Source organism: Phoenix dactylifera, chromosome 1 (assembly GCF_051530095.1).
Source record: "Phoenix dactylifera cultivar Ajwa chromosome 1, Ajwa_hap1_PhDact_Kaust_v1.1, whole genome shotgun sequence".
NCBI lineage: Eukaryota > Viridiplantae > Streptophyta > Magnoliopsida > Arecales > Arecaceae > Phoenix > Phoenix dactylifera.
The window spans coordinates 4,500,829-4,528,414 of NC_143190.1; the positions used below are offsets into that span (position 1 = coordinate 4,500,829).

The window sequence follows — 27,586 nt, forward strand, 5'->3', positions numbered from 1 at the left end:
GCGATTCGACAGCATGAAAACACCAATTAGGCGGAAGATGGAATCGAGCCTGAGATAAATTTCTCTGTGACAATCTCATCTCAAAAAAGACAAACATACGGATTACGTAATTGACTCAATCTTCTCACAACAGGAATAAAAGATTAGTAATCAAACTATCCTTGTTAGGTTCTATACCGACACCTTCATCCACCATGGAAATTTCTCCAATGCACCTTTAACCAAAGTTAGTGCATGCTCATAATCCTCTAAATTAGGAGAACTATCAGATATATTTGAAATCGCCTTCCCCTGAAATTCAGAACAATCCAGAAGAACATCCATCTTCTCTTTGCTACAAGCTAAAGACTCACCTTCCTCTCGGGAAACTCGTCCCGAAGTTGGAGCAGAAAACATAAATAGGCCCTCAAATGAAGTCTTCTTCCATGCTGGAATACCATTCATCTTCTCAAACGGGTTAGAATCAGGCTTAGCCAGCAGCCTGTAGATGCTCAATTGCAAGAACTTGAGCAAAGATAATCCATGGCCTCTTCAGATTTAAACTGAAACAAATAAAACCCCTCGTCCATAGAAAAGGCCTCGACTTCAGAAGCTAATTTGCATCGTTCTTTAAATTTTTTAGCAATCACAGATGTAGGGCCCCAAACTTTTGGCTATAACTAAAACCTTTTCCCACTTCACGGGCTTCAGCCATCTCATCTCTTCTTCCAAGAAAATACAAACCTTAGAGAAGTGGTCCTAAAGAACTGTAACCTCCCCCAGATGAAGCGCCAATCTATGCCATGGTTTGAAGAAAATGGTGAGAATTTGTGCGAACGTGTATTTAGTTCCACATCAGTTATTTACTAGATAGATTTTGGGTGCTTATATGGAATCAAAGAATCCGAATAACTTTCAATAGTAGGTACAAGTTGGTAATATCATAGAGAAAAATTTTTAAAAAAAATCTAGCATTCGAAGAGGTTTTTTCTTCTTGATGAAATAGGAGGGAGGCCACTCAGGCACTCAGCAATCATATTGTTGAGTGAATGATAATTGTAAGAAGATTACAAAAGAGAGGGAAAACTGAGCCCTCTAGGGATGAAAAGGACTTCTATCAGAAGCACTACCAAAAGCAAAGTTTATATGTCACGAACTAATGGAATTCGATTAGGCAACAGCATATGGACCCAAGCCAAGACCCCAGTAGAAAAAGTTGAGGAAAGCTCTGTTTTAAAAGCACGAACTAAAACTCTTTGTTATCCACTAGCACTTCCCCATCACTAAACCATATCATTGCCATTTGTACCACCTACTCATCATGGCCTTTTGGAAGAAAGGCTGCCATAGTCCATTGCACCTGCACTAGCTTGGGCTATGGGGTGCAAGCGTGCAACTAGAGGTCTCCCCCAGTTATGCTACAGAGGCAGTAATGATTGGTGGGAGCCTGAGGTGATGCTGAGTTCCAGGTAAAATACGTTTATATAAAAATTAATAGAGTTGCAGATTGAGTGGCCTCGTATATTGCTCATCATTCTAGAATAACTCTATGGGTCTAAGTAAGGAAGCTGTCTAGCACACTACGTGATGTGTTGTTTTTGACTTTTTTAAACGTATTTATACTGAAAATTGGGAGCCTTGTGATATTGCGATATTGAAGGCTCTTCGACTATACAAATAGCATGAGAAGCAATAGAAATAAAGGGCCCCCTTTCTTTCGAAAAAGTGGAAAAAGAAAAGCAAAAAGTGTTGGGACTTCTCCAGAATCTCACAAACTTTCAACGAGAGGTAAGATATAAGAAGTTCCAAATTTTGGAAAGCCACCAAAATGAGAAAAGAAGAGTTGGCATAATCCAAGACTCTCATAGATGGCCATGTCACAAAAAAATTTCAAATCTAAAAAAGATAATCTAGCATCCAAGAATCTTCTTATTCAAATTGGAACTGGACCTAAACCTTCGTATCCGGATTTCAACCCACTCTCATTGTCACATCTCAGGAAGGTCACCTTCCACTTACAATGTGAAATTATTCAAGAATTCTTGCTCTTGGCTTATATTTTGTGGAAATTCTCATATGACATGACCTGGTCCTGCACCGCTTAAACCCGGCTCGATCCTCGCACGTGAATGAATCCTGGTAGATTGCGCCACCTATAGCTACCGTACAATCCATCCTTTTCACTGCCCATCCCTGATTTATTTTTTATAATATAAATTAAAAAAACCAAAATGACTAAAATGCCCTTAACACTCACCTTAATTCCCATCTCCGCTTTGCTGATAAAATAATGAATTTTTTTGCGTGGATATCCTCCTAAATATTGGATTTTGCATGAATATCCTTACAAAATTGATATTTGCATGTATACCCTCGTAAAATACTTATTTTGCCATTCTATCCTTTTTTTTATTTTTGTTTTTGCATATGTACCCATGCTATCTAACGACGTTAAAAAATTAATGGTTTCAAATTAAAATGACTAAAATATCTTTAATGAGTAGACATGCAAATAAATTGTGATCATGATAGAGGAAGAAGACAGGGACAATAGCGTGATTTTAAAATTTTATTTTATTTTTAATTAATATAGATATAATTTTTCTTAACACCATTAGAACAATTGTTATATTATGGGCATTTGTACAATAACAAAATTTGATGAGGGTATATATGTAAATTTCAATTTTGGAAGGATATTCATGCAAAATTCGATATTTAGAAAGGTATCCATGCAAAAAATTCTTAAATAATAAACAGCAAGCTAAAGCTACGTGTCCGGCCCACAAAAAAGCCAATGAAATCCGCTGCATCAACTTAGAATACGAAACAGCGACACCCACCAATCTCACTTTCAGGAATTCTTGCCCTTGGCTTATATTTTATGAAATCGATGGGAGACCCATCCAACAATCTCGTATAACATATGACTCTGGCCTATTCCTAAAGTGGTTAAACCTGGCTCGATCCATATCTCAAGATATCTGTATCCTCGCATGAGAATGAGTCCGGATAGATTACGCCCCAATGGCTACTTTATAATTTTTTTTATTATAATAAATTGTTTATTTATTATAGATACATCCAAAAAAATTAAAAAAAAAATTCATCAAGACGAGTGCACCGTTAACCTATAGGCTGCCGTAAAAACAACGGAATCCATCCTTTTCACTGCTCCCTGATCTATTTTTATAATCTAAATCAAAAACCTAAATGACCAAAATGCCCTTAACACTCGCCTTAATTTCCGTCTCCACTTCGCAAGCTAAAGCTCCGCGTCCCGCCCGCTAAAAAGCCAACGAAATCCGCTGCATCAACTCGGAATACGAAACAGCGACTTCCACCAATAGTCACCATGAAGCCCATCATCGATCCACTGCTACGGTTAATGCTTTCCACGTGGAAGCAAATTGCCATGGGATTCCACTTCGTGGAAGTTTGCTGCTTGGATTCGATCGTACCCATTTCGTCAAAAGGAGCCGTAGTGGCGACCAGAGCGAGTCCCAGGAGTTATCATGGTGAAATGATGCTTTTTACCGAAAATCCTTTTCCTCTAATCCGGACCGTTAAATCAATGGTATCACTAACGAACGATCCAGATCCAAGAAACTGAAATTGGACAGCATGGCATTTTATCATAGTTTGGGGGTATTCTCGTACTTTCGCAAGCTCCTCCGGCCGGCTAAAACTCCATGGACCTCCGTTTTTCACTAAGTTTTTGACCGCATATGCTTTTCTTCATCGTTTAAAATGCTGATTTATTAATATTTTAGAAAAGGCGGTTAATTAAGGATTTAAAAGAGCCTCGTGGTCGTCTCCCTCGGCCGTCTTCAGCGGCGAGAGCAAGAGAGGAGAGAGAAGATAGAGAGAGAGAGAGAACGGAGAGGAGGAATCTGGTGTTCGATTTTGACCTCTTGAGGTGAGTTCTTGTTTCATTTTGATCTATTTTTTGTGATTAATATCATTATATATATGTTTTTTTTTTCTATTGTCCTTTTTTTTGGGGGGGAAAAAGATGGAATCTAATGGGATTCTATGCCGAGGTTCTGCTTCAATGGAGTTCAGGGATTTCTTTTCCTCTTTCCATTCGATTCGTCTCTGGGTCGAGACTCGACAGGGCTTGTTTGGGTTCCGTCCCTGAGAACGGAGCCTCGGGAAAACCGTTTAGAGTCGAACGGCGTGATCGGGTGTTGGGTTACGGAGTCAAGGGTGTTTCGGTCATCTTCGTGGTTGAATCTCGTTTTCTTTCTTTGGAGTGGAAGAAGAAGGGCGTATGTCGAATCCTGTTGTTTGTTTCCCTTTTTGGTGATATGGAATCCTGTTGCATTTATTCCTTGGCATGTTTATGGAGTGAATCTAGCATGATTCGCTATAGAGTCTAAACTTATTTCTTTCTTAAATAATTACTTCCATCAGCTTATATTTTTCTAATTTTGGAAGACTAAAAGGAACAAATTGGTCATATTCGTGTATATGAACATTGGTGTACATGAAGGGTGGATAGAATGGGACACCAGTTATTGCAAGAACAAGTTGATTTAATGAGATGGAAACATAGATAAATTAGACAAAACCGAAAGATAGACACAGTAGAAGTAGGAGATTTAATGGTAGAAACATGTAGGTAGATAATAGAGACTGAAGGTGAGATTGAAGCAAGTTATAGCTAGCAGTGTATCCTCTCACACACCATTCTTATTTTAAAAAAATATCGAGTTTCTCCCTTTCCAAATTGGACCACCATGTAGCATAGACTAGCTAATTCATTCTTCCTCCATGTAGTCCAGAGTAACGCATCCTACCTCTGATGTAAAGGGCATTTAGGATACTTATCCAGATACATTGTCTGTATCTGCAAGTCAGAAGTAGATGTTGCATTGATTTTTCATGAAGACAGCAAGTAGGTATTGCAACTAAGACTATTTTGATCAGGTTCTTTCTTCCAGTTTAATATTTTTAATTTTATATCAATCTCTATGCTCCATTGTAAGAATAAGTTCGATAGATTATGGGAAGTTCAAATTTTATTAGATTTTTTTACTTTGAAGAATAAAGTTAGGATATTGGTGCATTCATCAATTGAGTTCTTGAAAGCCTAAACGTTGCTCCCCATGTTTTTATTGCCAGATGACTAGAAACAAGCAGGTGCGTTGCTCGACCTCAAAGCCATTCCTCCATGTGTAACATTCTTAATGGCCAGAAGGCTCCTCAAAGCTGTGGTGCCCAAGAGAAAACTCCCCTCTGTAGCTGTACTCATCCTCCTCCTCCTCCTCTTCCCTGCATGCGTCGTCGCACTCTTCTTCCATGGCCATAAGATCTCCTACTTCCTCCGGCCCATTTGGGACACTCCGCCACGCCCCTTCATCCGCATTCCCCACTATTATGCCGAGAATGTGTCCATGGAACAACTCTGCCAGCTCCATGGCTGGACTCCTCGCCTCCATCCACGCCGTGTGTTCGACGCCATTATCTTCAGCAATGAGGTTGACCTGCTTGAAATCCGGTACCATGAACTATTTCCTTATGTGCATAAGTTTGTGATCCTTGAATCGAACACCACCTTCACTGGCATTCGCAAGCCACTCTACTTCCTTGAGAACCTCCAGCGGTTCGAATTCGCAAGCTCAAAGATCGTCCATGATGCATTGCTAGGCGACAGCAGTCGCAGGTGGCACAAAGATCCCTTCCGGTTTGAGTCTAGGCAGCGAAAAGCACTCGACGCTCTTCTCCGCAGGTCAGGGATCAGCCCAGGGGATGTCGTGATCATGGCGGACACAGATGAGATACCGAGCCCCCAGACAGTGCAGCTGCTGCAGTGGTGTGATGGTATACCACCATTGATGCACCTGGAGCTCAGAGAGTACGTGTACTCCTTCGAGTTCCCGGTGGGCTGCGGTAGCTGGCGAGCCACAGCCCATGTTTACAGGCAGGGGACAGGATACCGGCACTCCCGGCAGACAGACCTGATCTTGGCTGATGCTGGGTGGCATTGTAGCTTTTGCTTCAGAAGGATCGAAGACTTTGTGTTCAAGATGACGGCATACAGCCATGCAGATCGAGTGAGGTGGGCGAGCTTTCTGGATCATTCAAGGATTCAGAGGATCATTTGTGGTGGAGAAGATCTGTTCGACATGTTGCCTGAGGAGTATACCTTCAGGGAGCTGTTTCAGAGGTTGGGCCCTATCCCAAAATCAGCTTCAGCTGTTAATCTTCCTTCTTACTTGATAGAGAATGCCGAAAGGTTCAGGTTCTTGCTGCCTGGAGGATGCTTAAGGTCAGAATAATGGGGTTTCTTCCTTTGTGCTTAACCCCTTGGCTGGGGTACAAGGATCTTCATAGATGTCAGGATGAGTGTAGGCAGATCTCCAAAGCAAGTTAGCTGAAGAAAAAGTTTTGGTTAGTCAGGTTGGTGCAAATTGGACTGCTGATATAGCTAAACCCAGTCACCTTAGAATGTGGATTTCATAAGCAAAGATCAGCACCAACAGTATTTTGACAGTAAGGTTATGAAGGAAAGATCCCCTTGGTGACACTTTTTTTTTTTCTAAATTATATTTCCTTGCTTGTAGATAATCGCTTAATGAAGAGAATCAGAAAGAGGAGCTTTCTTTAATTGATCATTCTTTTTTCAATGTCCTTCTAATGTTTATTAGGGTGTAATGAGTTATAAGGGTTTAACCACAAAATGAACAGATCTTTACTTATGTTTTGATGGAAGGAAGGTCACCATGCCCTGTTTTTCTGCTTCTTTCTTTGCCCCCTTATTCAGTTGTCTCTGAGCACTTTTAAGTACATTCAGAACTGCTTCTCAACAGTTGCTGGGTCTAATGCAGATCACATAGCATTAACTACAGAACCATTTGCAACATCCAAAGCTTGTAACAACCAATCCTCTCAATTTGTAGTTTGCCATGTCATGATTCTTTTTTAAATAATTAGATATCATGCAATAGATTGCAACTTACAACCATGTCATCTATCAGAAAGAGCAGAAAAAGTGAAGTGCAATACAATCTCTAAAGTTTCTAGAGTTGATTGAAATTAGCTAATTGCAGGCAGAGCAACCTCAATGCCATGGAGCCTGAGGTAACATCTCTCATGTGGGCCTCCAGGCCTTCAAATTGTGCCATCTTCGCCACCAAGCCATCCTGCTAGCATCCTCTGTTAGAGACTGCATGGTATTGTATTTAAGGAAGGAGATTAATGACACCAAACTATACATCCTAGCAAACCAGTAAGTTTGGAGGACATGAATTGTCCCACTCGCATAATCGCCCACATTTTCTGGCGTCCATTGCCCTGGAAACACTGAACCTGCAACTGATAATTGACAATTGTCATTGCTCAATTAGGGAATTACATATTTCGATACTTACTAAATCATTATTTGAAGCTTCCTAATAGATAACATATGGTAAATTTGAGCCCTAATATCCCAGCATACATCATTGCAACCGCAGTCAAGATGGTAATGCTATTTTTCTTTATAAACATTGAGAAGGCAAATTAGCAAAGATTAATGATCAAATACTCGGGAGCACACAAATTTGAGAAAGAGATTGACCCTAAAATAAAATTAAATTACAAAAATCTATTTGTGATTTACGTGTATTACACTTACGTCCAATAGTTTGTAAAATCTATATTTATTAGTTAAATTAATGGCATTAGTGAAACTATTTGTCTCATGTGAAAAGTTGAAATTGCTCTTGGATGGAGAGAAAGATGCACACATTTTTTTGTATTCTTAAGCGGCAGTTATGTTGATTAAGATTATTTTAGTCATTTTTGAAATTTTTTCTGATGTGGCATTTGTCCCATTTAAGGTTAATGGTTAGACTAATGTTTTGTTAAGTTATGGGTTAAATTATTGGATAAAAATAGACGTCAGGAGAGTAAGTGTAGATTTTTCAAACTATTAACTAATGTGAAGTTTACTCATAAAAAAATGAAGAGTAGCAAAAATACTCATATATAGTTCAATCACTTAATTGATGTGAAGGAAGAGGATAAGCATACCACAGATAGCATCAGGGCAATTGAAGGTTAGACTGCAGTCCCTCCTGGAATATAAAACCCCACATAGCCAATGCACCTTGCTATTCTTTTGCACCTAGCACACTGTCCATATGCTTCACATGCAAACAGATGCAAGAAAAGCAAGGTAGTGATGAGATTAATAGAAATCATTTGTTTCCTCTCATATTCTCAATAGCTTCCCTTGGAATTCTTTGAGCAACATGAAATGCATAGATATTGTCATATGCCACGTCAAATGCTTTCCTTACATCTGGATCAAGCTGCAACAGACATACATATAATAATCAGGCATGCATGCCATTTAAATGATTAAGAAAATTATGCCAACAATAAACATGTACGTATATTTTATCAGATCACTTTAATAGAGCTGATGCATGAAGATTCCTCTCTCTCCTTTTGCTACAAGTTGAGTTGAGCTTGTACGGATGTTGCTTTCTATATAGATTTGGTGTTTTGCGATCATTCCTCTCTATCGGTCCGCATTAGATCCAGGCAGGGGTTGGAACCCGCCCGAATCTAATGCCCAAAAAAATAAAAATATATAGTAAAAAAATGGAGATTGTTGTCCACTCTCCATTTTCTTCTCTTGAAAATGGGGCATAGAGGAAGCTTTACGCTAGTTAACTAACAATTAAACCCATCAAGCGAACGAATCGTTAAGGCTTCCATATAGCAAGGCTTATAAAAATAGGAAAGTTAGATGGGGAATCTTTCTGGCTCATGATGGTAGAACCCGCTCGATTCCAAAAGTACTCACTCCAAAGGATAACATAGCAAATATCTAAAAAAACTATTCTATAAGTTATCTCATCAATGTACCTCTCAGTTATGGCAAATTTGAAGGTACACTACTTGGTGATCTTCAACTCGATGTCATTCTGAATCTAACTAGGAGGGTAAGGATGTAGATGAGGCCTAGTCTGCAACCTCAGATTATAAACTAAATTTTCAGATATGAGGTTCTTTTGGTTTTCAGAATCTATAATAGCCTTGATGATACTCAACTTCACCTGGATCTTTAAGCGGAAAATTTTTTCTCATGCCTATAGATATGTCTCATTTGTTGTCTCAAATATTTTCACCATCAAACTCAATTTAGAGTCTTCTTGCTCAAGCTTGGATAGCTCCTCAACCTTTACAGCATTGAGAAATGCATTTTCTATCTTCTTGGAATCATCACCCTTCAGATTCTTCCTCTTTGGATGCAACTGGAGGAAAAGTTTTCAACACTTTTCTTTGGTGTGTCCATGGAGGTTGCAATGATCGTAGTAATTCTTCTAAGTCGTGTTAGCTTGCTTCTTGCCCTCCTCCCCTTTTAACTTGATTTTCTACTGCCTTTTTTAGACTTGTCACCCTTCTTGCCTTCTCTAGCCCGATTCTTCTTCCTAATTTCTATGGCCTTCATGCTGGCTTCGTTGATGTGTTCAACTTTGAAGAGTTTCAGTTTCTTCTAGATGCTTTCATAGCAACCTCCGATGTACTTCTTGAAAACTACATGATTGTCGATGGACCTCGATGTAGTCATGGACAGACCGATCATACTTCGGTCATAGGTACTGCCACTCGATTGTTTGTATTGCTTATGGATCTGGACCATGAAACAAGGCCCATGTTGAAGTAGAGGACCGACGCTCTAATACCAACTTGATCCAAGTGAGAAGAAGAAAGATTTTTCTCAATCCGCTCAACTCGCATCTCTCAAAAGAAAACTAGAAAAAGATGAAAGAATTATGAAAGTAGGGCTTAAGTCTTTTTTTTTCATTGATACTCCACACCTTCAAAACTGAGCTATGCTCATAACTCCTATTTATAATATTAGTGAGGTCTTCTCTTTCCTAATTTGAATTGAATTTTCCTCCTAGTTCGAATAGGACTAGATCCCCAAAAATAAATATGATTAATAGAAATAATTTAAAAAAATAAAATTCTACAAAAGGTCATTCTTGACATATGTTTCACTTTGCTTTGTGTCTCTCTACCTAATTCTTTATAAATTTAAAGATAACATTCAATCAGAGTCTTTTGACCACCCCATTTTAGAGCCTAAATGATGGAATTTCAGCCTCATTCAACCCCCTAAGGGATTGGCCAAAAGTTTTAGATCTCAAAAAGCTATTTGATTTAAAAAAAACGATTATCTCAATCAGACATTGTATGACCAAATTATGGCCTCCTAAAGTTTGGCATGCAATTCGGCTTTTCAATCTAGCAGATCTCACTCTTGGACCTTGTCCAACTCTACTCGTAGTGGCCAAAATGGTCTACATCAAGTTTGAGGATCCTCCTAGATCAGTATATGACCGTGTAAAATAGAGATAGCCATAATTTCTCAACTATTCATTACATTAAATATATAAATAGCTTTTAGAGCATACCTTCGTTTCCAACAACCATAGTATTATAACACCAAAATATACCTAGAAATTTTCAATTATTCTAAGGAGCCGCAGTGACAAATAGAAAGATTATCTAGTAGCTAGAAATATAGCATATGATTTATGCAAGAATTCTTTACACAAGGTCTCATGATGGGATATTGCTAAGGTGCTTGGATAAAGATAAAGTAAAAAGTAGTGGTTCAAATTTATGAAAATATTGGGAGTCACCTATAAATAGGCTTTCATTAGCCAATAAGATTCTCAAGCAAAGATACTTTTGGAAGACTGTGGAAATGAATGTTGTGAGTTTGTAAGGAAGTGCTGCCAATATCAAATACATGGAAACCTTATATATGCTTCGATGATCAAACATTACAATTTGAGTGCAGCATGCCTTTTATCTACTTGGGGACTAGATGTGATTGGAAAGATCAAAATTTCAAATGGTCCTGAGTTTATCCTAGTGGTATTTGATTATTTTATCAAATAGGATGAGGTGGCTTCATATGCCAACATCACTACCACTACATTGCTAAATTTTTGAGAGGATTTGCATGTAGATTTAATGTACCACATGATATCTAAGATAATGGGCCAAATTTTACAAAAAAGAAGATCACATAGTTTTGCAAGGAATAAAGGATTTTGTATAGCTTTTCTTCACCATATTGCCCACAAATAAATGGAGCCATGGTAGTCTCCAACAAGAACTTGATTAAGATTATTGAGAAAATAGTGGCTACACATAAGGATTGGGATTAGAAACTTTCCAATACCATACTATAGTAAGAGCTTCTATAGGAGCAATACTATATTCAATTGTGTACAAATAGAAGTAGTGTTAGCCATAAAAGTGCAAATTACTTCAATCCAAACTCTAGTCGAACTACAAATGAACAACATTGATTAGCTACAGGAGTAGTACACATAGTTGGATCCATGACAAAAGATTAAAAGCACTTCTCCATGCACAATGTTACGAGAGGAGAATCCTGAGAGCTTACAATAAGAGGGTCCAACCACAAGAATTCATTCTAATTGATCTAGTCCTTAAAGAGGTCTATGCATGTAACATTAAAGGGAAATTTGCACCTAATAGAGAAAGATCATTCATAGTCAAAGAAGCCAATCCTTAAAATGCACTCATATTGATTACCATGGATAAAGAAGAAACTTCTAGTCCTATCAATGTTGGCTATATCAAGTGTAGGACAACTCTCCTTTTGCTAAGAAACTGCTATTATGGAACAAGGCCGCTTTCATTAATCCTTAAACAATTATTACTGATGTGTTCTTTCTTCTGCTTCTCTTTTGAGCCTTTCATGACCTTTTTTTAAAAAACCCTCATCATTAAACTTCGGGAAGCTAACCATGAAATTGGAAATTCCAAGGTATTACAAAAAGAACAAAATAAGGAAGAAGAAAAAATACTAGTTTGAGTCGAAGTACTCAAAAATATATATAGAAAAAGTGCATAGAAGGAAAGTAAAAAGACTTCATTATTGCTCAAGGGGCATTTTTTTCTTTAATTTTCTTACATGTAAGCTTTCTTCTACAAATACTTAACACCTCCTTTCTTGACCACCTCATTTCACTCTAAAATAAAATCCTCAATTGTTCCAAAATAAATTATCCATATAGAAGAGTTCTATTTGACTAGATGCCCTAAGTTCAATGTACAATATTTGATTAATCTATAGTCAAGATGCTATTCATACTAAAAGACAGCTCTAGAAGACAAGATAATGATCCACAAGTATGCTGAAAGCCACCAAGGAAGATGATTATTTTCAAGAGTTATCTCCTCAAGCTACGACTGCTTGTCTTTTTACTTATATAAAAAAAAATAAGTAGCCTAAAACGAAGGGGCATGGCAAAAACTTACAAGGATACTACGAGGAAAAACACTTGAAAATACTCAAGTGGATTTAGTGAAAATCCAAAATAGCACTAGGGTTAATAGGGCTCAAAATATTGAGCATGGATAAAAATCTGCAACAGCTTGGTGAGTAAAAAAAGTTGGTTCAAACATGGTGAATGTTTGAAAGGGGGTCAATATCCCTTCAAAAAAAGGAAAAAGAGCTGCTACTCTTGGTCTTCCTCAAGCATAAGGATATGTCTAAATTGAGATTGATCATTAGCACAAAAAGATAAAGAGACAAATGCTAAAGATAAGGATTTAGCTTTGAAAACTACTTCATTGAATATGGATAGGATGGGAATGTTTTTGAGACTTAGAACTCTTGTCATTTAAGAAGTGGTATGTTTCATCATTCTGAATTTTCACATACTAGATTCATTTATAACTACATCTTTATTCTTCCAACACAGTTTTTAGAAAAACCTATGTGTTTTAAAAAAATATTTCATCAATCCATTTGCATATTTATTCTTACACCATGTCATTAAATAAGTGATGGATAATGTTACCCCATAAGTCATCTCAACTCGTCTTGGACTTAGAACCAAGGGTTTATGATCCCACAACTTGCAATATTGTGTGTGATCCCCTAGTTTTCAACAATTATAAAAATACAATAAAAAGCTCACTCATGGATCCCCAAAAAGAGTCAAGAAAGAAGACCAAAAAATTATAAAATTATTTAAAAAAATACTCTAATAAAGAGTATTGACAAATTCATGAAAATGTCTCTTCTTGAGGTAATTTCTGCCACATATTTTTATGAATTTAGAAGCATAAAAAATATCTCATTTATTTTGCAAGTTATCTATTTTGTTTCAATATCATGTTGATGCTTCATTTTTAGATCATACTTTCCACTGGTTGAAGCTATAGCTAAAGTTATGCTTTACACCATGTTGATTTAAGAAGTCATACCCGAGATTACACTAGATGCCGATGGAGAATGCCAAGTTTGAAGATCATACAGTTTGATGTTTTATATGGACTATAGGTTGAGGATAGCTAGGATAAACTCATATTAGGAGTGTCTCTAATGCCCGGCTATAATGTCCTCACACTAGCTTCATAGTCATTGATGTTTTTACGAAGTTTGACTCCAAAGCTACATAGTTATTGATCCTCTAGTCAAGTTTTAGCAACCAAGCACCATGGGCCTTGATGATATGTTGGAGGAGACAACTAGTGCAATGATGTTAGTGATCCTGCAAGTGAAGTATGCTTCTTTGTATTCATTGTATTTTTGCATGCTAAAAGATAAAAGTTACTAAAAGATTTGTCATCCTCCAACAAATACCCTAGTTGAACATGGATGCCCGGTATTGTCTCTTGTTTTTCCTCTCGATTGTCCAAACCTTAGACAAAAAGGGGCACGCTGTAGACACCTGAGCATTCCATTCCAAACTTCATGACCTAAAATTAATAAATGATCATAGTTTAATTCGAAAGCTCCTTAGTTTGGTGGATCTTTATCCTACTGTTCTATCTTGATGGCTATTTAGATTATGACATGATTCTTTACCTAGTTCCAAATGACTCACATCTATCATAAGATACGCGACCTAGTTGATTGGCTAGCTGGAGCAATTATGATGAAGATGCAGGCTAACTTTAGTTAGGTCAGTAACTTCTCCATTGTGTTTTATGATTCCAATAAAATAGATATAAGAGGTGTTATCTTCCTTAGAATCACTTATAGATTTTATCCTTTCTTATGGCAATGGTAGGTAGAGAGACACATAATCTCATCTACTGTCCACTTTTTATTTTGACATTAAACAATTCCTATTTATGAAAGCACATCATTTGTGCAAGTCATTCTTATGGAAGTAATGTTGAAAATCATTAAGTAATGCAGAGAATTCCAAGAATTATAGGCAATAACTTGTAATGTGTGCATAAAAATTGACATGTAATACCTACTTCAAAAATAGCATCCAGAGTACATGAAACTCAGTTAATATAGCTTAATTTTTGAGATTATTTGGTACACACCAACAATATTAAGATAGATGGCGTCTAAAATTTCAAATCGAAGCTCATTGTTAAAATGCTTTGGTTGATTCATTGTTATCAAATAAGTGAAAGCCTTCACAATAAGTTAATCAATGATATCAAGTTATGCTTCTCATAATTAAATCGAAACTTTCCCTAGAATCTCTCATAGAGTGAATGGTTTACTTTTTCTTGCATGGGGGTTTAAATTTGCTCATTCTAATCCATACCAATAATGACCTACCATTTACTTCTTGTTTTCTTTTTTAAAGTTCTCCATATGCCTTTGCCTTTACCTGCATATGCACATGCACAACCTTAATGAATAAAATAAAATTAGTAGTCATGACCAATTAACCCTGTGCTCATTTGAATTTGGTTTCTTAAGGTATGTGCAAGAACTCACTCCAATCCCTATGGAGGTGGGCTTGAATTGGCATCCTTCTGGTCTTCATCTTCGATGAAAGGTCATAAGGCCCTAGTGGGCCGGACTCCCTTCCAACGGATGATTTGGGAGCTGTTTGCGATCGCTTTATGGGATCGCACGGTTCTCAAGGGGTTGAACCCCAAAGATCCAGATAGGGCGGTAAAACGGGCTAGGCCGCTGTAGTTTGAGACTGAGACTGAGGGGATATCCATAGGAACCTTTCATATCCAGACTAGACTTTCATTGAAAAAAAAAGAGTCAGCCACTTTTTTGGTAGTAGCGAAAGTAGCGGTATAGATAGCTGCAGTAGATGCGGGCTACTTGCTCCAAGGTCTACTATTTTCATTCCGTCCTTTCTCCCCCATTTGTTCCTACCCAGTTGTTGATCCAGATGTTCAGCATAATACTGCTTAAATACAGCACATATTTTCTTTGTACACATAGCTTTGACAAAATCAAATTTCATGGCTACAAGTGCTGCATCTGCTCCACATTATATGTTGAAAGGGACCGATACCAAAGGCGATGTGTGTTCTATGCCATGGACAAGAACCACTAGCTGCCTGTGCAGGAACTTCTTACTCTAAGGAGTAAGGATGCCATTGTCACCAATATCCAACCTACCTTTGTGCCGTGTAACCCACTAGGATGGTGGACTCAGAAACGTGATAAGCTTTTGTTCCCAAAACTGGACTCCTAAAGCTTCCAAAGAATTTTCCAATCTATATTGCACATGATATGAGAATCAATAGAATAGGAAGTGAACTTCTATGATACTCTGTGATTGATCAACTTGGCTTTTCTTAGCCTTCAGCATCACAGGAGATTATGTTGGCTTTTTTCCTAAGGTGTCTAGTTGGCAAGCATCCCCAAGAAAGGTTGTAGGTGAAAGACCATAGAAGTAACTAACTATATGTGGGATTATGGTGATAGGGAATGCCTGAGATTCTCTAGACAAATATGCGATAAGATGGGAAGAAGGAAAGGGATACAATTAGAGTTGATCAGTTATCCAAACGCATCTCAAGTAGTTGTAGTAATATCTGACAAATCTTATTTGTCGATAGTCTCAGACCAATCAATCGAATATTGATTAATACGTAAATGATTGAACATGACTTGGGCCAAGCTTAGGCACAAAAAATATCACATTTTAAATGAGCCCAATGCAAAACATGACTGAAAATAAATATAGTTTAGGCATCAAGTCATCTATAATCAACCCTAGATGCAATGGAGCTCTTCTTGTGATAGCAAATCTCTATATATCTAGCATGTATCACGAGGGATAAAAGCAAGTGATTTTGAAAGAAAATTCATGTCATATAGAAGCTGGAGCTAGAAATTACGTATATTTGCTCATTTGTTGCATTGCATATTGTCGTATACAATCATTCCTCTCAATGCAATGACGATAATGTCTATCAAGAAAAATTTCAAAGTGTACTTCGAATATAGATTCACGTTGTTCTCTTTCTCTTTTGTTTATATCCAATGTTCTCTTTTGTATCTTTGCCCTTTTCGAAGGCATATGTTTCTAGAAAATATAGGAAATAGGGTGTGCTTGGTGTGCTTTTGTAGGATAAGTTTTAATTCGCAAATTTTGAAGGCTACAGGTCAAATCAAACAAATCATTAAAAAAAATAATCAAACAAATCAAGTTATGAAGGTCATTTTCTTGGTACCATGGTACTGGATTTGAGCCCAATTTTATTCTAATCAAAAACTTTAAAATCCAGGACGACAATGAAGGAAAACCAACCCCTTTGAAAAGAAGTTGGGGAATTCATGGGGCCTCGTATCAGACAGTACTTTACACTGAATTAAACTTAAACGGCCTATTTAAAGCCCGGGAGCGCTCCATCTATCGGAAGTCCCAACCGTCTCAGAGCTCAAGCGAGGGGGCTTCATCTCTTGCGTTCCAATTGGCCATCTCTTCGAATTTAACGTTTGATGGAGAGTTCAGGAGCTCCATCGCGAACGGCTGAGGAAGCTTTTCCGAATCTTTCCGATCAACAGGTGTTTTTATGTTAATTCTATGGGCATTTGTTCTGTCTTTTTTTTTTTTTTTTTGAGATCTTTGCCGAAAAAATAATAATTAAAGTTTCTTCTCTTTTCTGTATGAATTGGCATGAGACATTAGCAATTAATTGCGTGGGATCGATTTCTAGTCATATACTGAGATTAAAAGAGGTGGCTTTTAATGTCTCAAGGAAGAAGGGGAAAAATAGAGGAATATTTAGATTGGAAATTGGGTTTGCAAGTTCGGATAATGGTAAATTTGAGAAGGGAATATTTTCTTACGAGATTGGGTTACGGTGGAAACATATATTCAAGTAAAATATAAAAAAATCAGGTTTCGAATACTTCTGATACTGTAAATGGTGGCCTGTATTTTTTTTATGTGAATCAAGAACTTCTTGCTTTGTATACACCTCTACTGGTACTTGGTATATGCTGGAAAAAAGTGCAAACCATTGAATATGTTTCGTAGATTATACTTGTCAATGGATGGTGGTCGCACTACCTGAAATCTGTGAGTTTTAGATATGTTAGCTTTCTGATAGATTTGGATGTCGGTCATGTCCTACATCACCATGAATGTAGAAGCAAGCCTTGTTTTGATTTTCTCTTAGAGAAACTGTTGAAGGGTCTCAAATGATTTTTGGCTAATGTATGACGTTCGGAGAGGAAATGAGACATGACATCTTCTTGGGTGTTGCTTGCACTGATGAGAAGCCCTTCTTGTGTCGTGTCTATACAGCATCAAGATGCAAACTTTTAAAGTTAATTTGGAAAACTAGTCTTGCTTTAAGCATATGATGATTATCATGATTCAATCAGATGAGCTATAAATGATTTTGTTAATCTTTCGCATCATTTTGATGACTTTCCTTTCTCAATTTTATATGTCATCAATCGTTAGTCGAATGTCCAAAGCTTGCTAGTTTCTTTAGATGCATAATTCACATTGTCTAATGTTACAAGATATTTATATGGTGAGACATGTCATTGATCGGTCTTTAAATGGCCATTCAGGTATCTGATGCAGGTGAAAGAGTTCAAGGAGAAACTGTATCAAGATCCTTGGGAACCCCACTGCCTACTTCTTTGGAAAGAACTATTTCTCTGGAATCTAGTGCTAGTTCAACTAGAAAAACAGGGTTACCTCCGAGACAGACTTCAGCAAGGATAAAATCATCCATCAGAAATCAGCTTCCGCGGTTCGGGTTTCAGACCACAGATTTGACCCCACAATGTGATCAGGCAGTTCTCACTCAGGCGCTGTTTTCAGAACAACAGCAGGAGAAAACTTCTGCATTGAGGCCATCCTCTCTGACCAAAGATGTGTCCTCTGTATCAGCACATAGGACACGCTCTTTACCTGTGACACAAGCGGCCGGTTCAGGTCTTCCATCTGTACAGGAGAATCTCAAAATTGACCTCTCTGATTTGGATGTAAGTTCTTTTTTTTTCTTTTTTTTTTCTTTTTTTTGTTATTGGCTTCATACATGATCATGTCTTCAGTTGCTGGTCTGTGATGTAAGATAAATTGGAGAAATGGCACTACATCTACTGACAAGAGATAGAGCATACATAGTTTGAATTTAAATATCAAAAAGTAGGTGCATTTCTACTCCTCTAAAACTAATATAATCCAATAGATGCATATGCTATCGCTGGAAATATTCTCTTATGCTTGCAGATGAGACCTTCTATTCCATTGTTTTGTGTTTTTGTTAATTCACTGCCATTTTTATCATAAGTTGTTGCAGAAAAGAAAATTAATATATAAAATAAAAAATACACTTTGTTATTTTAGGTTACTTTGTTCATGGGTTAAAGATGGTTTCTAGAACTTTCACCGACTTACACTACCCAGAAAAAAACAAAATCGTCTAAAAATCTGAACATATGCATTAAAAGATAAAGGATATTGCTTGATACATATTTTCTGCAATGGGACCTTAAAGGGGTTGCTCTGAAGTTAGAAACAAAATGACATATATATGATAGAGATACCATAAATTTGCCTTTAGAATCAGTGTATTGTTCACTGCTATCATCGTCTCTTCCTCTCATGCAATCATCAGTGTGGACCATGCCTTGAAGTTCATGATGATTCCTTGATGAACTTAACAGATGTGCCTATATATAAAAGCAAATATTGAATGTTCGAAGTATTATGTTTAAAGTGGACAAACTAAATTATGTCCACTCTTTAAAGGCGAATCTTGCTATGCATTTGAGATCAGTAAGACATGCATGAAAAGTAAATTTATGTCTTGTTTGCATTTGCATATTTCTATGAGGTTGCCAACTGGCCAAGTTGGTAAAGTCTCTTCTGTTGATCCAAGAGACCTCAGTTTGATCCTGCCGCTCTAGGATCAGGTTGGGCTTTACCTGTCCTAGTTCTCTAAAAAACGTCTACACATTTCCACATTCATAAACAATGTCTGGTTCCAGTCTGTTTTGTTTTAAACAGATATTGCTTTTAGGTTCATGTAAAAATCTTTCAGAACATGTTTTTATATCTTAGATAATTTAATCTACAGTGTACATTAGAGTTGTTCTCGGAAAAAAAAAATGTATTTGGCAATTGAATAGAAATTCCTTTTGAAGTTTTATGTTAAACCTGTAATTACATCTCTGAGCTTCTTACGAGTGGATTATTGTCTATTCAGCAGAAAGAAGATATTCGGAAGCAGATTCCACGCTCATTTTCACTACCTGGCAATGTCAAAAGCAGTTTGCAGCAGATCAATTCATTTGGGGTTCTAGTCTGTGTAATGTCAGCAAACTCGCACTCTACTGTTGATGGTGGTTCGCCAAATCATGCTGTAGAAGCAAATGAAGGTGCTTACTGTTCTGCAAGTTTCTCTCATCAGTACATGCCAAAGTTATTAAATTCTTGATTATTGTTTCATTATTCTTGTTTCATAATATTGTCTGTAAGCCTGAAGTACTTTATCTGTTACCGATGATAAGAATTCCTTGCCAATTTTTAATGGTTGAAGCTGAATTTTAAATTCTATTCACCAAATCAAGTTTTCCATATCAATTCCTGCAATATGGACATTTATTTATATTCATTATGGAAACATTAAAGATGTTCTGTTAAATTTATACTTGCAGCAACTCAAGAAGAAGGGGAAGATATTCTTGAGGAAGAGGCAATCTGCCGAATATGCTTTCTTGATTTCAAGGATGGTAGGCAGGTTCTGAAGATGGAGTGCAGTTGCAAAGGTGAACTTGCACTTGCACATGAGGAGTGTGCGGTCAAATGGTTTAGCATTAAAGGTAATAAGACATGCGACATCTGCAAGCAGGATGTTAAAAACCTACCTGTGACTTTAATGAGATTACAGAATCCTCAGACTGCTATTGTCCAGCCGCCAAATGCACTTCGGCAGAGGCAAGCTACCCACGATAGGTAAAAACAGATTATGAAGATTCTCATTTATTGCTGTACAGGATCTTGATCTTTTTACTTTTTACCCTGAAGAAAATATCTTGAGGAGACACTAAATCACATGGTTAAAACTCCATCCCTTTGGTTGAATAAATTAAATCCATATGTATCTTTATATCATTTTCCTTACTATCATTATATTTATCGATATGGACATTAGGAATCAAATTCGCAGACCCTGGCATGCATTAAGTCTATGTGATTGTTATTCATCTATTACATGCTTTTAAGTTCCCATCAATTAAATATATGTTCCAAACTGAAATTTCTTTGTTGGTTATCTGCACTAAAAAGTATATGATTCCTCTGTTCAACTTCTTCAACATATTAATATTAGTAGAAATAATGATTGTATTGATCATGGGGATCTCTTGAGTGAAAACTCAAGGAAGAGTATGACCTCCTCATGTTGTTAGGTTTTTCCTGGTTACCAATTTCATAGAATTACAGCTACCACAGCGACTTGCTCAGTGCCATAATTTAAGTTAAATATTCCAACTCACTTCTACCATTAGTTCAAAGAAGTAAAGCACAAGGTGCACTGTTCTACAGTTTTTCAAACAGATATAACCATGAGAGCAGATGCTGGAAGGATATAGATGGGCATCATGAATGCAAGTTTGCAGTTTAACTATCAGAATCATTAATCATCAAACTGTCTTTCAATGTCTGCATATATGGCTCTAAGGCTGTAAATATTTTCCATTCTTGCTTCTAACAGGGTTTGCAACAATATGCAATTTCTGATTGCATTCAGCATGCTTTCCTATATATGTTTCCTGGAGCTTGTTATGGTATGTAACTCTTTGCCTGCAGAGCTAACTAATAAATCATTTTCCTGATTATGTAACTGACATATCAGTTGGCATATGTCGATGCTGTCTAATTTTTTGTTCTCTGTAAACCCTACTAGACGACAACTTTGAAGAAACAGGCATCTGATACAGGCACACATATTCTGGCTATATCTTTGCCTCTCGGTAGTATTCTTGGTTTTCTATCATCCATGATAACTTCTCTAGTGGGTAAGAGGTTTTGATCATTTCTTCACTTTATTCATTGTCATGATTCTTGTTCTTCCTTTGATTGTTTACGTGTGTTTGTGTCTCTATATATATACACCCTCTCAACATATAATTCATTCTCTAGACAACTATTGGTTGTTTCATAAACCTTGTAAAGTTAATAACTAATTAATTTGAGAACTGAGGAAATCTAATTGCCTCATTGATCCTATGTTATATGATATAGATTTTGTACAAAATGGTGTACTAGTTAAAGTAGAAAGTACTAAAATGAGTGTGCTAACTCTGGACGAACATCTAAAACTCTAGACAAACTTATTAAATAGGACACATATCAAGGGAATATATGATAAAACCAGTGTACAGACTTTGCAACCATATTTGGGATGATATACTCGACAATATTGTGCTATAATGCAATATACAATTCAATACGCTACTAAACTTTATACCTCCTCCACCGAAAAAAAGAGAGAAAAAGGATGTTTCCTTTTATTCATCAAGGTTTCTTCTTTGTAGATTGTGAATGTCTTAAACTTGCCCTCAACTTTATATCTTCCAGTTGAGGTACAGGTCCTTTGCAATCTAAGAGAAGGGCCTACCATTAGGGCCAATTGGCACGTAGCAAGACGAATCATATTACTTATGCAGTTTAAGCTTGTGACACTAGGGAGCAACCCATTAAAGATTCTCTCAGTCTTGTAACAGATTTAGATGAAGAGGGAAGTAAGGCATGATTTGGTAGAGGGGGTTGGATCATACTGAGGCATACTTAAGAGTCAATGGACCAGATTGAAACACAAACTCGAGCAAATGGATAAATATACAGATAATAGTAAAAATATAAAATCAAGATGCACTGAAAATTGATATTTTGCCATCAGAATGATCACCCATAAGGAAGCCAGAGGATAAAAGACACTATAGCAATAGAAATACGAAAATGTTTGAACAAGAAGTTGCCAAGATTTTAATCCTAGTAGTTTGTTCATGTTAGGAGTTGCAAAGGGCCAAAAGGGGGTGTTCAGTTCGCTTCTTTGTCACTCAACCGTCCAATGAAAAGCATGTTATCTATATAATAGATAGATGTTTTTTTTTATGACTACATGTGCATTGACACTCCATTATTTTTTTATTACATACCTTTAACAATTGTTATCAGATGAAAACTCCCTTTTTCTTATGAAAAGTGGCTGTTTCGCTCCTACAATAATCTTTGAGATGCAGCCACATGACCAATCTTTTATTCATTTCTTCATTCATTTGTCTGTTTTTTCTTCATCTATTCTTCGGCAATAAGGATATTCTAATCCTTACTTCCTTTTAGGAGTTGCAAATGTCATAATGGGTCAAAAGGTGGTGTATAGATGGCTTCTTCATTACTCGACCTTCAAGTAAGAAGCCTATTATTTATTTAATGAATAATGCTAAAATCTTCTTTATCTCCTTCATGGCACTTCATGCATCAAACATTTGATGCAATTCCAAAGAGCAACACTTGGTAATTTGATGGTGCAACAACACCAATTCACCATTCGTCTCACTTTTTTCTTGATGTTATCTTAAGCCTTTTCATTTCACTTTTCGTCTTAACCCGCTGCAACACCTCCAAACAACTCAAGTCCCTATTCTTGACCTACACCTTCCCATGGATGCTTTTGTTGCACAAACAATCTTCACCATCGAGTATCTAACATGTCTATATATGTCGTTTTATGGTAAACTTCCAGCAAATAGAGTTTCTCTTAACCTTTTTCATTGATCACTTTTCGTGTCAAATCAAACTGTTAACGGTTCTTCTCAAGGTCAACCCATCCCTGCAGCAGTTTTCTCAAAAGTTATGAGTTTTATAGGTCAAATAAATTATAATCTTATGAGGATCCGTGCGGGCGTGTGTTTAGTCCCACATCGGTTATTCGCTGGGTAGAGCTTGGATACTTATTCAGGATCAAGGAACTTAAATAATATCTTTCGGCTAGCGATTTTGGGTGAGGTCCTGGGTTGTTAAATATGGTATCAGAGCAATAGATTTGATCATAGGTAAAACTTAAAATTTAGCAAAAGGAGCCGGTCGGGGTGTTGCGGCCATTGGAGGCGGTTGCAATTGCCCAACGGCCGGTCGGTATAGCCGGTGCAACCTAGTTCATTGGGGGTTATAGAAACCCCCCAACTCCATCGAGCTCCCACAGCCACCTCCTCCTTCTTCCTTCCTCCTTCCTTCTTCCTCCTCCATTCCCCTTTCGTTCTCCTCTCCCTCCCTTTCTTTCTTCCATCGGAGCTGTCGGACGCCACCGATGCTGAGGTAATGCTCTGGACTCCCTTCCTGTGCCATCTTCTTCTTCCCACGACCGATATCTATGGCCGCCGGCTGAAAAATCGGCCGAAAATCGATCGGCAAATGACCCTATTTTTACCTCTGTTTTGGCTGAACTTCTCTCTTTTTTTGGCAACCGGCACTGCCACCTCTGGGCGCCGGACCTCCGGTAGAGGCCACGGCCTCTCTGCTCTCCTCCACGGCAGAGCTGTGGCCGTCCGTGAGCGGCCAATGGCCGGAAGTCAAGGAGAGTCTGATTCCCCTGTTTCGGACCTTTTCTTGGCTGGCCAACCGGCCACCACTGCCTACCGCCACCTCGCCGGACCACCCGACCATAGCCACTAGCCGTCCTCTCTCCCTCTTCTATTATGCTGAGGAAGAAGAAAGAAAGAAGAGAGAGAAGAAAGAAAGAAGAAGAGGAGGAGAGAGAATCATCTCTCTTTCTCTCTCTTGTTCCTCTCTTCTCCATTTTCTTTCTCTACTTTCTCTCTCCACTTTCTCTCTACTTTCTCTCTCTAGAATGTCCAAGGAACCCAGTATCGGGTCCTGTGCTGTGAAAAGTAACCTTATGGAATGACTTAGACCAGCACCTAAGCACTGGATTCAACAATACAAACTAGAGGTTGATAAGATAGTGAAGCAGCTCCACAACTAGGTGTGCAGGATGATGAAGTCAGTTAGCAGTTGAAGTAGACTGCCAAAGAAGTCAACTAATAGGAAGGAAGCTGAAAGTATTGTTGGGTCAGCATTGTAAAGCTACAAAAAGATGCTGCTAGGAATCTGAGTAGATAATTCTGATGGCATACAAGCTACGAACAAATGTCACACTTGATGATTCTCATATCAAGGCTTGTTTGATGGTAAGGGAATTTGGAGAAAATAATTGAGAGTGAGTGCTTGTGCATTTAAAACTAAAACGATGAGTATAGAGGCCATAAGAATTGAAGCTGTCAAAGCAATTTCTATTGCATAGAAAGTCAAACATCTGGTGCGTGTATGATGAGTGACTGAACAAAATTCTTGACACCTAGGGTATGTAAAAGCATTTAAGCAATGTGAAGAAAGGTATCAACATTACGATCTGATGATTAGACCAGAAAGGACCAAGTTAGGGAAAGGCATGTAGGACCCTTCAGGGTACACAATGGGAACTGAAATTTATTGTAGAAATGATCAATAAATGACATTCAAGACATGAGTTGGGTCTCAAGTAACAATAAAGAAAGAAAAAGAGGGGGGGGAGAAAGAAAAACAAGAGTTCGACGGAAACCGTTGGATTGAGCATCGATGAAAAATCACTTAACTGAAAACTAGAAGTAGAGCATGCAAGATTTGTAGAATTTGTTGCCAAAAGCTCAGCAAATTTTATACGCATGCTGGGTCTCTCTCTCTCACTCACTCAATCTCTCTCGTGCACGCATGCGCATGCATAGCTTCGTGGCTTTGCAGTATATATTTTGTAGATATTTGAAATGCATGAATTTATATAGTCTCCTTTCTTCCTCTTGCTTTTCTGATGGTGATGTTTTTCTTTGCTTATGCTGATATTCTACTCTGGTACCCCACTCTCAGCAAGCGGAAGTGGCATATGGGTGTATGCTTTTTTTCAGTTTGCAGTTGTAACAATGTGTGCTTACATCTTCTATCATGTGGTAAGTAGACTGTTCACATTATAGATTTTTTAGTATAGCAAAATTTTAGTATCCTGATGCTAGAATTTCAGTTCTTGTCTACAAATTTACAGCTGAAAGCGGCAACTGTAGTAATGGTCCTACTATCCTCATTCATCGGATTTGGAATCGCCGTCAGTGCATATTCTCTATTTCGGGATTACTTGTCACAGAGAGCTAGGTGGAATCTGCATTTTTTTCTCCAGCAAAATGTAGGAGGTGGGAATCGCCCAAATTCTATCAACAATATTGAAATCGAAAACATGGATGCTCCCCAGCAGCAAGAAATCGGGAATAATGCTGCTGTTTAACACCATGGATGGCATTATTTAATAATTCCATTGCAGGTAATAAATTAAAATTGTCTCTGAGTACAGGCATTATTTATTGGAATTTTTTGACTTTATCTAATACAGAAGGATCTCATTTATGACTTTAAACTTTGAGAGTTTCAATACATAGTTAATAATTACTGCCGACTTTCCTGTGGTTCTAGTGTATGAACTTGCCACCACTTTATTATCTAATTACAATTTGAAATCCCATTTGCTAAAATAAACAGGTAAGGTTACTTTATTTGTCACAGATAGTTTAAAACTTTTACAGAACTTGTCTTGTTGGTTCATCCCCCTCCAGGCTCCCCTTCCTCACTCCCTCCCTCCCTCCTTAATTATGAACTGCAGCTTCTATCAAACCCTTCAATTCCTTCACTAACACAAACCAACTGATAGATCATCGCCCTGTGCTTTCTAGCATTCCACCTATTAGCCTAAGGTTTAAAACAATTGATTAACATTTTCTTGGATTCTTTAATCAGGAGGTCAATCAGATACTGAAGAAGCATATGGCTTTCTTTATCCAAATATTCTCATACGCATATGTCTTCCCAAATTATTCATTTATGAATACATATGCATATCATAGAGATGTCCTGCTTATAGCAATGTGATACCATTGGCCATGGGCCTCCACTTTTTCCATTTTTTTCGATTTTCATCTTCTTCATTGACCTTCAAAAGCCAAAAGCCTTTTCAAGTTTATATCTGAAGCCAGGATATGCTTCAAATGTACATATGCTTGTGTAATTTCCATGGTGCTGGGTTATCTTTGGTACACATGGGGGGAAAAAGGGCTTTCACCCAGTTTGACTACAATACATTTATGCTTCATGATTTGTTCCAAAAGAATGGCACAAATTTAAATGAACCTTTGAATAATTCCACTAACATAAGACTTCGGTACTAGCATACTTCAATGAGCCTTGGCAGAAGCCTTTCTTCTTGTCACATAATGGATATATTTAAAGTGAAACATACTTTTAATATTTCATAGTTGATATCTTCTAAAGTATTCACTCTCATCACGCACTCCTAATGCATGTCATTTTCTGAATCAGCAAGGATGTTTATATCAAGACCGTCCTTACCTCGGTTAAAATATATAAGGAAATCAGTTAAAATTATATTAATTTTTCACTTTTTTAAGATCTACATCCTTATTTTCCTAGATTATTCACCTAGTTGCTTCTGATACTCCAGAATTTGAATCTACTCTTGCAGCTTGTTTGCTTCTTGGTTTTTAAGTGTCAATTTTTCTTTTTTATGTTATTTTGACTCAATAACCTCATAACTGGACCAGATTATTTGAAGAATTTTGTTCGCATAAACATTGCTGCTGTACAATGTGGGGCAGGCTCGGTTCCACAATCACCATTTTCTGCAAGGTTGCATCAAAAATTCTCAAATATAAGAATTTTGTCCCAAAATCTTATTGCAATTTCTTTGTCCTATTACTTGATATCATTTTCTTTCCGACATCAAAGCTTATAAATTTTAGTACGTGGAAAGCAATGATATCAAGACAATGGAGTACCACCACTAGTGGAAATTTTCTTCAGCAACCACTATGATTCTATTTTTTCTTTTAGTTTTAATTGAAGGAGCAAGCATTGTGATGTATCAATTGAAACTCACTCTCGATCATTTTATACTTCAGACCTTCAATGAGAAAAAAAGTTGGAACTGCTAGGACCTTCAATCAAGTTGTGCGGCCAAAATTTTTCATATTATTTGGCCAACTCATTTCGATTCTAATGTGTCTTCTCACTTATGTTTTCAGATATTAGTAGTTGATATAAGAGAAGCGTGCATTATTATTAAGCAGCCCAGAGGATGAGAAGGAATGAAGAGTACTGGATCATGTTATTGACAAAATTTGTACATATGGGTAAAGGGATGCCTTTTACTGCTCTGAGATCTTCTTAACACTGTTGTCATAAAGCATCTGTGCTTCTTTTGAGAATGGAAGTGCAGTATATACATACATACGTACGTACACATATAAATACATTAACATATACAT

The 27,586-nt window shown here is 37.3% G+C and overlaps 2 protein-coding genes across 8 annotated transcripts; both read left to right on the forward strand.

Annotated features, from left to right (window-relative positions):
* The first annotated feature begins 3,701 nt into the window (after nucleotides 1-3,701).
* LOC103717916 (uncharacterized) lies at nucleotides 3,702-6,726 on the forward strand. The gene is made up of 2 exons (XM_008806485.5): nucleotides 3,702-3,898; nucleotides 5,107-6,726. The coding sequence occupies exon 2, from the start codon at nucleotides 5,172-5,174 to the stop codon at nucleotides 6,261-6,263; it is 1,092 nt and encodes a 363-aa protein (XP_008804707.3). The 5' UTR covers nucleotides 3,702-3,898; nucleotides 5,107-5,171; the 3' UTR covers nucleotides 6,264-6,726.
* A 9,858-nt stretch (nucleotides 6,727-16,584) lies between these two features.
* LOC103717917 (uncharacterized) lies at nucleotides 16,585-27,548 on the forward strand. 7 transcript variants are annotated; one of them, XR_015976219.1, is made up of 10 exons: nucleotides 16,613-16,762; nucleotides 17,783-18,202; nucleotides 19,429-19,600; nucleotides 19,880-20,177; nucleotides 20,938-21,010; nucleotides 21,130-21,241; nucleotides 22,569-22,635; nucleotides 25,128-25,207; nucleotides 25,279-25,572; nucleotides 27,344-27,548. XR_015976219.1 is itself a non-coding variant. In XM_008806490.5 (9 exons), the coding sequence occupies exons 1-8, from the start codon at nucleotides 16,697-16,699 to the stop codon at nucleotides 25,534-25,536; spliced, it is 1,458 nt and encodes a 485-aa protein (XP_008804712.3). In that variant the 5' UTR covers nucleotides 16,585-16,696; the 3' UTR covers nucleotides 25,537-25,572; nucleotides 27,344-27,548. The 7 variants fall into 7 exon arrangements, 6 of the variants coding, with proteins under 6 accessions (XP_008804712.3, XP_008804709.3, XP_008804711.3 ...); XM_008806490.5 differs by lacking the exon at nucleotides 22,569-22,635 and having other exon boundaries at nucleotides 16,585-16,762; nucleotides 25,300-25,572; XM_008806487.5 differs by lacking the exon at nucleotides 22,569-22,635.
* Nucleotides 27,549-27,586: the final 38 nt, after the last annotated feature.